This window comes from Protobothrops mucrosquamatus, unplaced genomic scaffold (assembly GCF_001527695.2).
Source record: "Protobothrops mucrosquamatus isolate PMUCROS unplaced genomic scaffold, P.Mucros_1.0 scaffold21, whole genome shotgun sequence".
Classification (NCBI taxonomy): domain Eukaryota; kingdom Metazoa; phylum Chordata; class Lepidosauria; order Squamata; family Viperidae; genus Protobothrops; species Protobothrops mucrosquamatus.
The window spans coordinates 2395886-2409190 of record NW_015386406.1 but is presented as its reverse complement, the minus strand read 5'-3'; the positions used below and the strand labels follow the sequence as shown (position 1 = coordinate 2409190).

The following is a 13305-nucleotide window of genomic DNA, read 5'->3' as shown; positions in this document are numbered from 1 at the left end:
TATTTATAATTGGACTTATATGCCGCCCTTCTCCCCATGGGACTCAGGGCGGCTCACAGCATATTAAAACAGTATAAAACATTATCCCCAATAAAAACCAATTAAAAACAAATATTTGTCGCTGTGTCTTATTAAAATCATTAAAATTGTCCCTATTTAAAATTCACCCTAGGCCAGACCCGCTTGCTGAAAAAGCCATTTATACTAGATTCAGGATAGATTCAGAATAGTGGCCAAAATCTAAAACAATGACTAGTGGGCTTACCTTCTGAGATAGAAGCTTTGCCACCACATCTCTTGCATGCACATCTACTGTACAAATAGTCATGATCTTCTGTCTATCACTGGGTGTCAGATCACCCAACAATAGAACAATAAGAGCATTTAGCTGAGCAATCTGAGAAAGACACACATAAATAATTTTATATAATTTGTTTATTGATTGATTGATTTATCAGTTTATTTATTACATTGGTTTATATAGCCATCTATGTCACCCAATGAGCCAATTTGTTCTAATGTTTAAGGCATCAGGCTAGAAAGCAAGAGACCATGAGTTCAAGTCCCACCTTAGCCATTAAAGCCAGTTGGCTGATCTTGGACCAGTCAGTCCAACTCACCTCACAGGGTTGTTGTTATGGTGAAAATAGGAAGTTTGCTGCCTTGCAGGATATAAATAAGTAAAAACGAAATTGCTTTACAGTTTTGCTGCATAGCAAACAGCTTTTTTCCCCATTTTACATATAATTGTAAACTCTATTTAGATATGGTCTGATAGCTCATAAATAAGGGTAACATCAATACCTGTTTCTTATGATAATCCTTCAAAGCAGTTTCAAACCCTTCTTCAAGTCTGCTGAATGCTATTCCCACATCTGTAGTCCACCAGATTTGAGAACCAGTAAGTGCTACTTGTGCAGGATAATCAAAGATCCACTGCTCTCTGGGTTTTTCTTCATAAACAGCGATAGCTTCTGTGATGTGATAACGCACTGTTTCGTGCATCGTATCTTCCAGACGTTTTAACCAGGTTTCTACCTTTTCAGATAACAATTAGGCACATTGGATTCAATTCACAGAAAGTTAGTTGCACTTATAATTAACTTGTCACCTTTATTTCAGTGAAGTCCTACTTCAATGAACTTACATAAGATTCAATTCAGTGGGTTACGTTAGAAACATCACCAACAAATGAATTATCACTATTGAATAGTTTCTTGCTCATACAATATATCCCATATCCCAGCTTGTCTTTTCACTTCACTACACCTACCTCTGAAGCAAAAGACCAGACATTGCTTATAGTGCTGTATTGTTGATCTTGGGATGGCACCAACTGGACTTTTGTGTCCAATTATCATTGTTCTGATGGATGTAGTTTTTATTCATGAGTGTCTGGTTTTTTTTCTTTTTAATTCAGAAAGAATGTTGTCAATTCCAGGTACATGGATCACTTAAATGAAGATGATCTTGCCATATCAGTAATATAAGATGCAGAATATGGGCAAATCTTGTGCCACCCTCCTTGTTTATATCTCAGACTGCTGCAAATTTGTCTAATACAAGATGAACTATAGTATTTGGTTCTGAAGACAACTCTAGGACAATTGAAGAACAGTCCAAACTATGAAACATTTGAGCTTGTTAATAATGTATTGAAGCACACTGATGGTAAGGAAATAAATTGGAGAGGGAACTGCAAAGGGAACACCCTGGTGAGATTGTCCAAATTTAGCTAGTATTGAGATTCTTTGATGCAGGATGAGGCAACAGCTTCTTGAACCAATTTATATATTAGGTCCTCTAGCACAGGGCTTTTCAACCTTTTCACCCATTGTACCCCTTTTAGGATATGGCAACATCCGAGTACCACCAGTCGCCTAGCAAGGTGTCAAAAACTTGATGACCAAAAGAAGGAAAAAAGTGATAAAGTACAGGTAGTCCTTGATTTACAACAGTTCACTTAGTGACTGTTCGAAGTTACAATGGCACTGAAAAAAGTGCCCCCCAAGCCACAGCTGAGCAAGACACCTGCCTGCCCGCCCGGCGGTGCTCTTCCTCCTGTCCGAGGTTTTCATTGTTGTGAGCATTTATGTTGAGGATTGGCAGCGGGGATGGGATGGGGGGTGTTTTATTTTTATTCCCCCCCATCTGCTGGGTGGTTGCAGCAGGTTTTGGTCACTTCACATGACCCTGGGACACTGTGACTGTCATAAATATGAATCAGTTGCCAAGCATCTGAATGTAAATCACAAGACCCTGGAGATGCTGCAACATTCCAGCTGATTGATGCTTCTTCTGGGCTCAGCAGAAGTGTTAGGATCAGTGCTGCTTTCCAGCTGATTGGTGCTTTTCACAGCTCAGCAGAAGCACCAGGATCAGCACCAAGCTCCAGCTGGAGCCTGGCGCTGACCCTGGCACTGATCCTGGTGCTTCTGCTGAGCCCTGACAGCCCTGCAGCTCCAGCCATCTCTCGCTAAAGCTTGTGCAGTGCTGCCACCGGTTCAGCTCATTCCCCTCCCCCGCTACCACTTTTCTAGGATGGTCACGTACCACCTGCCAGATGCCAATGTACCACAGGTGGTACCCGTACCACTGGTTGAAAAGCCCTGCTCTAGCACAGGGCTTTTCAACCGGTGGTACGCGTACCACCTGTGGTACTTTGGCATGTGGCAGGTGGTATGCGACCGTCCTAGAGAAGTGTAGCGGGGGAGGGAAATGAGCTGAAGTGACCCAAGCCTGAGGGAGAGGCAGCTGCAGCTGCAGGACTGTCTGGGCTCGGCAGAAGCCCCAGGAGCCGGCAGAGCTCCAGATGATTGGCTCTAGATGATTGGCACTTCCGGAAGCAGCATGGAGCTGGAGGTGAACTGAAGAAAAAGTGGGGGGGAGAGGAGAGGCTATAAAAGGAGGTGATTTGGGCAGGAAAGGGAAAAAGAAGACAATAGGGAAAGGTTTAATCCCTTTAAACAACTGTAATTAGTTTTACCCCCTTATCTTGAATCTGTCTATGGCTTTCAGAAAGTTTTCTTTGAAGGTAAACAGGTTTAATTTAAAGCTAAAGCTTTTCGCAATTGCCAGAGCTTTTCAGTCTCAGTTGCAACATTGTGACACGTGATATGCCTGAGGCAGCTTAAAGGGGGGGAAACGGGAGTTTATTTGTTTCTTTATTTTGTGAGCCTTTCTTGCTTTGCACTTGATTCCTGTGTCTTTAAGGGTACAGGGAAGGGATTGGGGTGGGGTGCATTCTTACTACACTGTAGAAAGAGCTCAGAAGGGAGAGAGGAAGAAGGGCTGATCAGCTAGCTCAGGGGTCTACAAACTTAGCAACTTTAAACCTGTGGACTTCAACTCCCAGAATTCCTCAACCAGCCATGAGGAATTCTGGGAGTTGAAGTCCGCAAGTCTTAAAAGTGCCAAGTTTGAATACTCCTGAGCTAGCTGGTAGTGGTGCATATTAATAAACATGGATAAATTCATCATGCATTTGTCAGTGCAAAGGGAAAGTGATTCAGCAAAGGAACAGCCACCGAAGAAATTAAAACTGGTACTTTCCCCCTTTTTTTCTATAGTTTGTAATATTTTATTAGATTATAAAATAAAATAAAAAATACAAAAGCAAATAGTAGGACACAGTGGGAAGGAAAAAGGGGGGAAAGTGAGGGGGAGAAGGGAAAAAGAACAGACTTCCTCTGTTGCAATAGAAGGAAGCATTAACACTGAACCTCAACTTTTTACTTTTCCATAATATTATAAACTAGCCATTTCTATAACAACAAATGAATCTATTCAGTAAAACCCAAATCCCCCCCTTTTTTTTACTCATCAAGTTTTTGACACCTTGCTAAGCACTGGTGGTACTCAAATATTGTCATGTCCTAAAAGAGATACAATCTGTGAAAAGGTTGAAAAGCCCTGCTCTAGCACATGAGAAGACAGCTGAAATTCAAGGCCAAGAGCATTTGCCATCCTATAGTTTGTTGGCTCTAGCATAGAGATCTTCTAAAGAACTGTGTGCTTTGTCCACTTGTACATTGGGTGATCATATAGAAGGAAATAGTTTTAGAAGTATAATAATCTAACTCAGAAAATAGGGTGAGTGTGGGGCTTATGAGGCTATATTAATCAACAAAACCTGAAAATGGATAGTTTTGACAGAAATAATTGGAATGGCAGAGACAGTGGTGACCTTTGCATCAGAAGTTATGCTGTGCTGGAATTTAAATGTAAGACTTATATTAAAGAATACCCAGAGCAAAAGATAAGTTCTTAGAGTTAGAAAAAGTTGTAACTGTGCCCCAGGAATGGCAATGGAAACCATTAAGAAGAAAGCAAACAACTCCCAAGTGAGGCAGAATAAATAGTTCAAGGATGAAGGTGTAATTCTTTGGTGATCTGAAAGATGACAAATTCAGTCCAACTAACTAGTGTATTATTATCTTACTATTGTATGTATAATTAGCAAATTATAAGCTAAATATTTTTTGCAAATTTGTTGATTGGATTATCCAAGAAAGAATCTTAACAATGGAGCAAGCCCATTTTAAATCAGGTTTTTCTATTGCTGATCAATATATTACTCTATACATCATCTCTGTATAGTATACTAATATTCTGTCATGAGAGACTGTGGCATCAAATAGCAGTTTTTTCTGTCAGTCACTGGCTCTTGTAATCAATTATGACATTGCATGAAGGGATTACAGTTCAAGTCCAATATTCAAATACTTCAGAACTGATTGACCCTATTCCAATTTCTAAGACCATTCAATAATTTAATATTTACATCAACAATATTGTTCAAGCACTTATAAAAACCCTTTTTATAACCAAATTTCATTCTGACAATAGAATAATTGCCTCTTTCATATATTAGCATCTGCTGATGGTGGTTGGGATGTACACTGTTACCTCAGTGTGACAATGGTAACTCTGTCACCTCAGAAACAATGGTAACTCTTGCAAAGAGTTTTTGTGCATCAGCTCAGACTTTGAAATTGAAATAGTAATGCATGTGCTTCTGAAGTATTCAATCTTTCTTTTGGCTTGCAGAGTTAATCTCCCTCTAATTACAAACTATTCAGATTATTCTACATGATGATTGTGTGCCACCTACTAAATGATCAGGATTGGGAAGTCTCAAGAATTGTAGCCAATGTTTGTACCAACTCTATGACAATTTTTAGATTCTGGACCTGTTTCCCTAGATGTATCTCCACTATACAAGGATGAGTTGGGAATTTTTTTAGTGGATGCAGTATAATATATTTTTTAACTTCTGTGTTAAATTATATGTTTCAATAAACTAGACAGTGATAGTAAAAACAAACTGAAGGGCTTGTTTGTATGAATGAGACACTCAGCAAACACTTTTGTAAATTCTAGAATGAAGAGCTACATAGGAACAAAGCCCATGTGTGCAAATCACAGAGCTGTAAAGAACATAACATTTAAAAGAACAAATGAATAAGCAAACAACCATACAAAAAAAGTATTCAATCAAGACAAGTTGCCATAGAATATTTAACATAACTGCATGAAAAAAGTAAGAAAATTTTTATATCACTGCATTTGTTGAAAGAGCATAGAGAATAATAATTCTAAGAATCTTTTGACCTAACCAAAAATGTGTTCAAGATTTCTTTTAGGAAGGAAGAACCTGCATAATTTTATGATCGTAATTTAATATGCTTGAGATTTGTTATGTCTTCCAACACATGTGCTACATTAAATTGATCCAAAACAACATCATCCCTACGGAAGCATAATCAACATTTTCTTATTGCCTTTGGAATTTAAGCCTTGATTATTATAATGGTATTAATTGCTCATGAAGCCTTTCATAAATATAAAATATATTTATTTTGACAGCTCATAGTATGAAATTTAATTTCAGAACAAAAGGCAGCCTAAATTGCCTTATCCATTGCCCAAAGTGTTTAAACATAGCTTATCTTCCAATTCTCTCATCATTAAATGTGTTCAATAACATGAATATCCATTGATCATTCCCAAAATGAAGGACTACAGTAAAACAAGAGGTGAATAAGAAAATTTTGAAATTTATATAGATGACTCAAAGTAGAAATTTGTCTGTTATAAAGTAGACATTTCAGATGAGTCTAGGGGACAATTTTAAAAAGAAGTTTTAAAAACACACATGAATATGAAGCTATCTGGGATTTTATTATGAACTGTCATTGTAAACTAATATAATTATTTTGCTAAGCATGTTAACATCAAAATGTAATTATCTTAACACATTTATTTTAAGGACCATTTTATTTGAATAGTTAGGTAAAACAGAAATGCATTTACCTTTAAGAATGCATATTTCATTTTTTAAAAAAAGAAAATAGAATCTGAAATATTTTTGTTTACATATGCATAATTACAGAACAGGAGACTTATCATTAATATGTAGGTGTGTGTGTGTGTGTGTTTATGTGTATTTTATACGTAGTCAAAAAGGCTACTGTTAAGTGCTGCTTATTATTTTCTAACTTTAGAACACAAAGAAAATATCACACTTTAGTGCATCACATACCTGACCACCACATTCAAGTTGCCCACTGAATGGGACATATTCCTTTTCTTTGCTGTACATCCCTAGTACAATATTGCTGTGTTGATTTCCATTGTCTTGAAATTTAAGATCAGCAGTATTGTCAAAAAGTTTAATCAGATGGCAAGTCACCTGCATTTACAAAACAGTATACAATTAAAAAAACTCTAGGTTTACTCAGGTTTTAATCATTCCTTTATTTCTCTTTGTTGTATGGTATTTCTTTGCAGTTAATGCTTTAGATATAATGGCAAGAAAATTTACCTGTTTAGGTTGTGCTCCTTTTGAAAGAATGTCTAGCAGGTCAGCAGATGAAACAAAATAGAATCGGGGAAAAGCTAAACGTTTAGTCTCTAAGTATTCAGCAAGAGCCTTTTCACAAAAGGAGAGTCTGAAAATTGAGGAGGAAAACATTTCTGTATAAGAATGTATGTTTTTTTTCCAACAACAGTTTTAATAGCTCATTATGCAAAGTTAATAGTTCAAGACTTTCTTCAGTATGAATATAAGAGTTCAACTGTCCTTCATAAGAATAATTAATACATACAATGTCATGACTCAGGCTCAGAACGCAGATTCTGAATCTGAAAAAGCTGCTTTAGCTGAACCTGTGGAATTTCAGCCAAGCCAAAAGTCATCTGAGGATAATCAAAAACAGGTACCACTTGGATAGCTAAAGCAGTCAGATGGAGGATGACCTAAAGCAGGATCTTCAAACTTGGCCCTTTTATGACTTGTGGACTTCAATTCCCAGAATTCCTCAGCCAGCCATGCTGGCTGAGGAATTTTGGGAGTTGGTCCACAAGTCATAAAAGGGCCAAGTTTGAAGACCCCTGACCTAAGGCCTTTCAACCTCTCACATCAGTTACAGTAAACAAGGAGCAGAGCAGTTCTCTGAGACTTCTTGCCTGCAAGGGAGTAAATCTTTTGATTAGTGAATATTTGGCTGCAGCCTGGTTTAAGAAGCAGGCTTGACCCATGTCACTATCTGACATCTCGCACGATGTTCCCGTGAATTCTGTTTGCATAAACATCCTGATTAGCTGACAATCCTGACTTGGCTCTTGGAACCTTGGACTCATTTTGGGCCATCTTCTGCATGCTCAGAATCAATAGTCAAGTGATTTGCATGTTTTGACTATTATTATCTCCTGAATATCAGTAAACTGTGAATTACCATGGCAACTGTATATGAGTTGGTAGTTGAATCAGAAGGACAATACCGCAAAGTAATTTGAACAATTCAAATCTACTGCATTTTTGCATGAAATAGAGTTCTCTGTTCAGTTTCAACGATGAGACGGTTATGAATAAAACTGTTTAATGAGCAAATTAAGAAGTCCATACATGTGAAGAAGCATTACATGCTATTTAAATGACTGTATTTAGGGAATGTGAAGGTGGGACATTTTTCATGTGGTAGAAGTATTTAGGAGCCTTAGTGGTGCAGAGGTTAGAATCCAGTACCGCAGGCTACTTCTGCTGACTGCCGGCTGTCTGCAGTTTATCAGTTTGATTCTCACCAGCTCAAGACTGACTCAGCCTTCCACTCTTCCAAGGTCGGCAAAATAAGAAACCAGATTTTTGGGGGCAATGGGCTGACTCTGTAAACCACTTAGGGAGGGCTATAAAACACTGTGAAGTGGTATATAAGTCTAAGTAACTGTTGCTATTGCTATTATTAAACCCTGCAAATTTATGATTAAAAAATCAATACTATTTTAAATAAGACTTTAAACAATTATCAAAGCATGATATATAATTACTGCTAAATATATATTTAATTGTATTATATGAAAACAACTGGCTCAACAATACCTATTCTGCAAATCTTGAAGTTTTTCATACAAATTAGGCTTGGTTGCTGCTTCCAATACATTTCTGGTATTTGCTGAATCATTCATTAATCCCTAGATTCAGGAGCAAAAAAAAAATCTTTTAATTTGTGAAAAAAGATTTATATGATTCCTCATTTTTGAGGAAAAGAAAATATTTCCCTTATCTCCAGAATGTTAAGCGTAATATTTGTACTAGTATAAATTATTCTCAAATCTGTGTGAAAAAATCCTGGCTCGATGGTACTGGTTTTAAAAGCAACTGTTGCTGGAAAACAACACCTACTCACACATTATGCAGTTTTTTACATTTCAAAGGAATAGCACTGTTACATAAATCAAGTCAAATAACTATGACAATTTCATATAGTAAATACTGATTTCAGACATATTTTGACGTTTTTCCTATCTTCCTAAAGAAAGTAGCATTAATAATTTATTGAAAATGATGTTTAGGAAATCATGTATTTATTTTAAAGAGCTATACTTTGGGTAGCAAGGAATAAAATTCCATATCCCTCAAAAATGGTAGCAAGGTACAGGTAGTCCTCAACTTACAACAGTTCATTTAGTGACCATTTGAAGTTAAACGGCACTGAAAAAAGTGGCATGACCATTTGTATGACATACAACTTTTGCAACATCCCTATGGTCATGTGATCAAAATTCAGACCTTTGGCAAGTGACTCATATTTATGAAGGTTGCAAAGTCCCAGGGTTATGTGATCATCTTTTGTGACCTTCTGACAAGGAAAGTCAATGGGGAAGCCAGATTCACTGAACAACCATGTTACTAATTTAAGAACCTCAATGATTCAGTTAACAACTGTGGCAAGAAAGATCATAAAATGGAGTAAAATTCACCTAACAATTGTCTTGTTTAGCAACAGAAATTTTGGGCCCAATTGTGGTTGTCGGTTGAGGACTACCTGCATTTATACTAACACACATTTGTGTTTTCATCAATGTCCAGATAATACAGGATTACATATAGTAAGAGAGGTACAGAAGTATTTTTTAAAAAACTGCTCTACAAGGACACTTTTATTATGTGCTTTTTCATTTCTCCCAAAAGATGCCTGAAGTTCTAGAGAAATATTTTCCTACTTGTACTACTCTTGCTGATTAGTTTTTTCTGTATAGGTGGTCCTCGAATTATGACAATTGAGCCCAAAATTTCTCTTCCTAAGTGAGACAGTTACCCCATTACATGACCTTTCTTGCTATAGTTGTTAAGTGAATCACTGCAGCTGTTGAGGTAGTAACATGATTGCTAAGTGAATCTGGCTTCCCCATTGACTTTGCTCGTCAAAAGGTTGCAAAAGGTGATCATATGATCCCAGGACACTGCAACCCTCATAAATATGAGTCAGTTGCCAAATATCCAAATTTTGATCACGTGACCATGGGGATGCGATGCTGCAATAGTTATAAGTGTCAAAAACAATCATAAATCACTTTTTTTCTGTGCCATTGTAACTAAATGAACTGTTGTAAGTCGAGGACTATCTGCATAATAAAAACCTTTTTGAGTCAATTTCGACTTGTACATATCCGTATAATTTTATGGAAATAGTTTCTATTGCTTTCTTCTAGGACATTTTTCTCAATCTTCCATTCTAGATTTATGTTTTGGATATCTTATCATAATTTGATTCTGCTTGCCTTCTTTCCAATACCAGCTAAGATCATGTTTTCCTGCAGGAAACATACTTTTTTCCTTTTTTCTGAAGGTAATAGTAATAAATAGTACTGCTTAGATAGTTTCTTTTCTTACTGCTTCCTTTAAAAAAAAAAAACACCCTCCTTTTTTTAAAGCTGAAAATTCAATAATACCACTTTACAATAGTTTGCCCTTTTCTACATTTCAAGTTGCAAGGAATGGATTTATTAAGATTTGAATGGAATCCATAAACTTATTGATTACATCTTTATCTCTTTGACAATGTCAGAATGCATTGAAACTTCATGGCAATGCAGTGAACCAGCAATACTGAGGTACTCTTACTTAAGGCCAAGAAAAATCGCCCAAACTTGCATTTCATAATAATTCAGAAATTGAAGTAAGGCTTCAAATGCTATATGCATTAAAGATCTATTGATCTGAAATTTTACTTGTGCATGAAATATGCCATAACCATTTTGAAGACGTGGAAGGCAGAACAAATACATTTTAAATTTTACTTACTACTGCTATACTATTCAGTTTGAGGAAAATAATAAATAGTTCACAAAATATTTTTATATGTGTGATTTGGGCATCATTTTATTTTCGTGGGTGTATGTATATAGGTCTTTGGTTATTCGGGTTTTCTCCCACGTAAAATTTTACGAGGGAGAAAACCCGAATAACCAAAGACCTACATATGTATATATGTATGTATGTGTGTATATATATATATGTGTGTTTGTGTGTGTGTGTGTATGGGGCCCGTGACGAGGGCTAGGAGCCGGGCGCAACGAGCGCAATGCTTATGAATAGCCTCACCACCTTCTGGAGGTTACCCTGACGATGCTGGCAGTGGCCAGCGAAAGCTAGGTATATTTTATTCCATTAAAACTTTTTATAGTTTTATAATTTTCCTGGTGGTCGTGTATTTTATGTCAGGCAATATGAATTCACCCAGGAATCAGTGTTTTATTTTTAGTACTCTTAGCAACATACATACATACATACATACATACATACATACATACATACATACATATATATATATACTTTTATGGGAATTTTGGTACAATCTGCATATAAAAATGAGACAGAAATTTTGATTATGATTTACTTAGGTGACTTATTTCTCATTAACCTTAAAATCCACATCAATGCAATCAAATCTCTTTGAATCTTCAGGAAGCTGTTCTCTGATGTCATCTGAACCAATAAAAATACTTTCGAGATGAGACCATGTACGCTGAACTTCCATCCATATATAAATGACAGAGTCTGCCACATTGAGCTTTTTTTGCCAAGTTAACACTTGTTCAATGAAATATTCAACATATTTACTTTGCAGAACTGTTTGCAATTGAACCTTGAGAAAAAGAGAACGAAATGAAATTAAAGGATATAGAAAATTACTCAAAGAGACAGAGGAATCATAGCTACAAAAGTTTTACAAAAATCTCCTGCAAGCTATTATTACAGTAAATCACAGCAAAAGACATTTTCAAACCTTGCAAATGGACAGCATATTATTAAATGATTCCATATTATCTAAGGAAAAAGGAAAGACACCAAGGACCTGTAATTTCGCAAACTCCTACACAGACAGGAATTTTTGTTAAACCATATACAGTCAAGAACACATATAATTTTACAGACTAACATCTGGGACAGCTAAGATTCACTGTAAATAAAATTGTGAAAACAGAGATGTGAGTTAATCCATTTTTTTTTTAAAAAAAGCACATTAGTAATTCAGCAACAAGCACATTTATTCATTAGTAAATCACATCTTACTTGATTATTATCTAAAGTCTCAAAAAGCTGTTCGTCTATTTTCAGCAAGGAAATACTGGTCCTGAAATGTTCTTCATAAGAAAACTCCATAGCAGCCCACGTTTGACTAATTTCTATCAGAATCTAGTTAACATAATGAAAAACTGATTAGAAACATTTTGACCAAAGCAATGTTTAAATCAATATTTATACCTGAGATGTATTACCATAATTTATCAAATTTATACACTATTGCTATCATAGATTTTGTATAAATGTGATTCACATTTGATAAAATCATTGCAAATTTACAAAATATTTCAAAAGAAAACGATTTGCACTCAAGGCAACCATTTTACATTGGGAATGGGATGTTATGAACTTGAAGTGAATGTTTAAAATTCAAAATAATTCAGATTCAAAATATTTTATAGAGATCAATTTATAAACAACTATCAAATGGCCCAAAATTTAGGAAAAATAAATATGAGAGGGTTTTCTTATAGGTCACCTTTGTTTCACACTGTCTTCAGTTCTACTCCTCCTGAATTTCGATTTAAATAGGAATACTTCTAAAATTAAATTTGGATTGTGAAAACATACAATTTCCATCCATGTTCAGTTAATTTTACTCAATTTCATCTTTCATGCCTCTTATGTTATTATTATGTGAGTATGCATTAATAAAATTGCAAAAAGTAGCATTAATCTGATCATACATTTGATCACATCAGAGTTCATTTTAGCAATACTACAACACATCTATGTATTTTCTTTCATAATAGATATCACCATTCGGAAGGAAATTTTAATATAATAATATCTAAAATCTAAAATTTCACCAAGTCCATTTAAGAATATACTTCACTGCTTTTCAGTAAAATTGTACAAATGAAAATGCAGAGCAGACATAAATGGAAATGGAAATAAAGTCACAATGAACAATATTGTCTATCAACAATGTTGTCTTCAATTCTATTTAAAAATAAGAATCGAAGAATTCTAAAATCCAAGAAGATATTCAGAATAAAATTTTGGAAAGAAATAGGATTAACCTTCTCAATTCCAAGTTCTTTTACTGCTTTGTCAACAATGTTCCGGACATCATCTTCCACATTATGCAGATTCAGTGCCAGCAGATTTGCTAAAGTTGTATCTTCAGTTATGGAAAACTGAACCTGAAAAACAACAAAATACTGTCCATTCATGTATAAAGAAAGAAAGAAACAGGACCACAAATATTCCTACAATAATGCTGAAAAATTAATTGGTGATGCAATTTTCATCCTGTTGAAGCAAAAGAATCAAAAGTTTAAAATAAATATATCACCAATGAAGGAGAATATTTGTAGCTCAAGGATGAAATGAGGTCCTTAGTGCCCTCAGAGCTTGGTTGTTTTAATTACCCAAACTAGGTAACATCATCAGTGCACTGATGAGCACTGAAAATATTACCTAGTTTGGGTAAT

The 13305-nt window shown here is 35.5% G+C and overlaps 1 protein-coding gene across 1 annotated transcript in view; it reads right to left on the bottom strand.

Annotated features, from left to right (window-relative positions):
* The window catches only part of DNAH11 (dynein axonemal heavy chain 11), a 179082-nt gene that overhangs the window by 131543 nt on the left and 34234 nt on the right, over positions 1-13305 (bottom strand). Inside the window, exons 24-31 of the mRNA XM_015810808.1 lie at positions 12892-13014; positions 11858-11980; positions 11205-11429; positions 8381-8472; positions 6827-6953; positions 6545-6694; positions 805-1038; positions 266-397 (exon numbers count right to left, since the gene is read on the bottom strand). Coding sequence (XP_015666294.1) covers positions 266-397; positions 805-1038; positions 6545-6694; positions 6827-6953; positions 8381-8472; positions 11205-11429; positions 11858-11980; positions 12892-13014 — 1206 coding nt within the window. The remainder of the gene's footprint in view (positions 1-265; positions 398-804; positions 1039-6544; positions 6695-6826; positions 6954-8380; positions 8473-11204; positions 11430-11857; positions 11981-12891; positions 13015-13305) is intronic.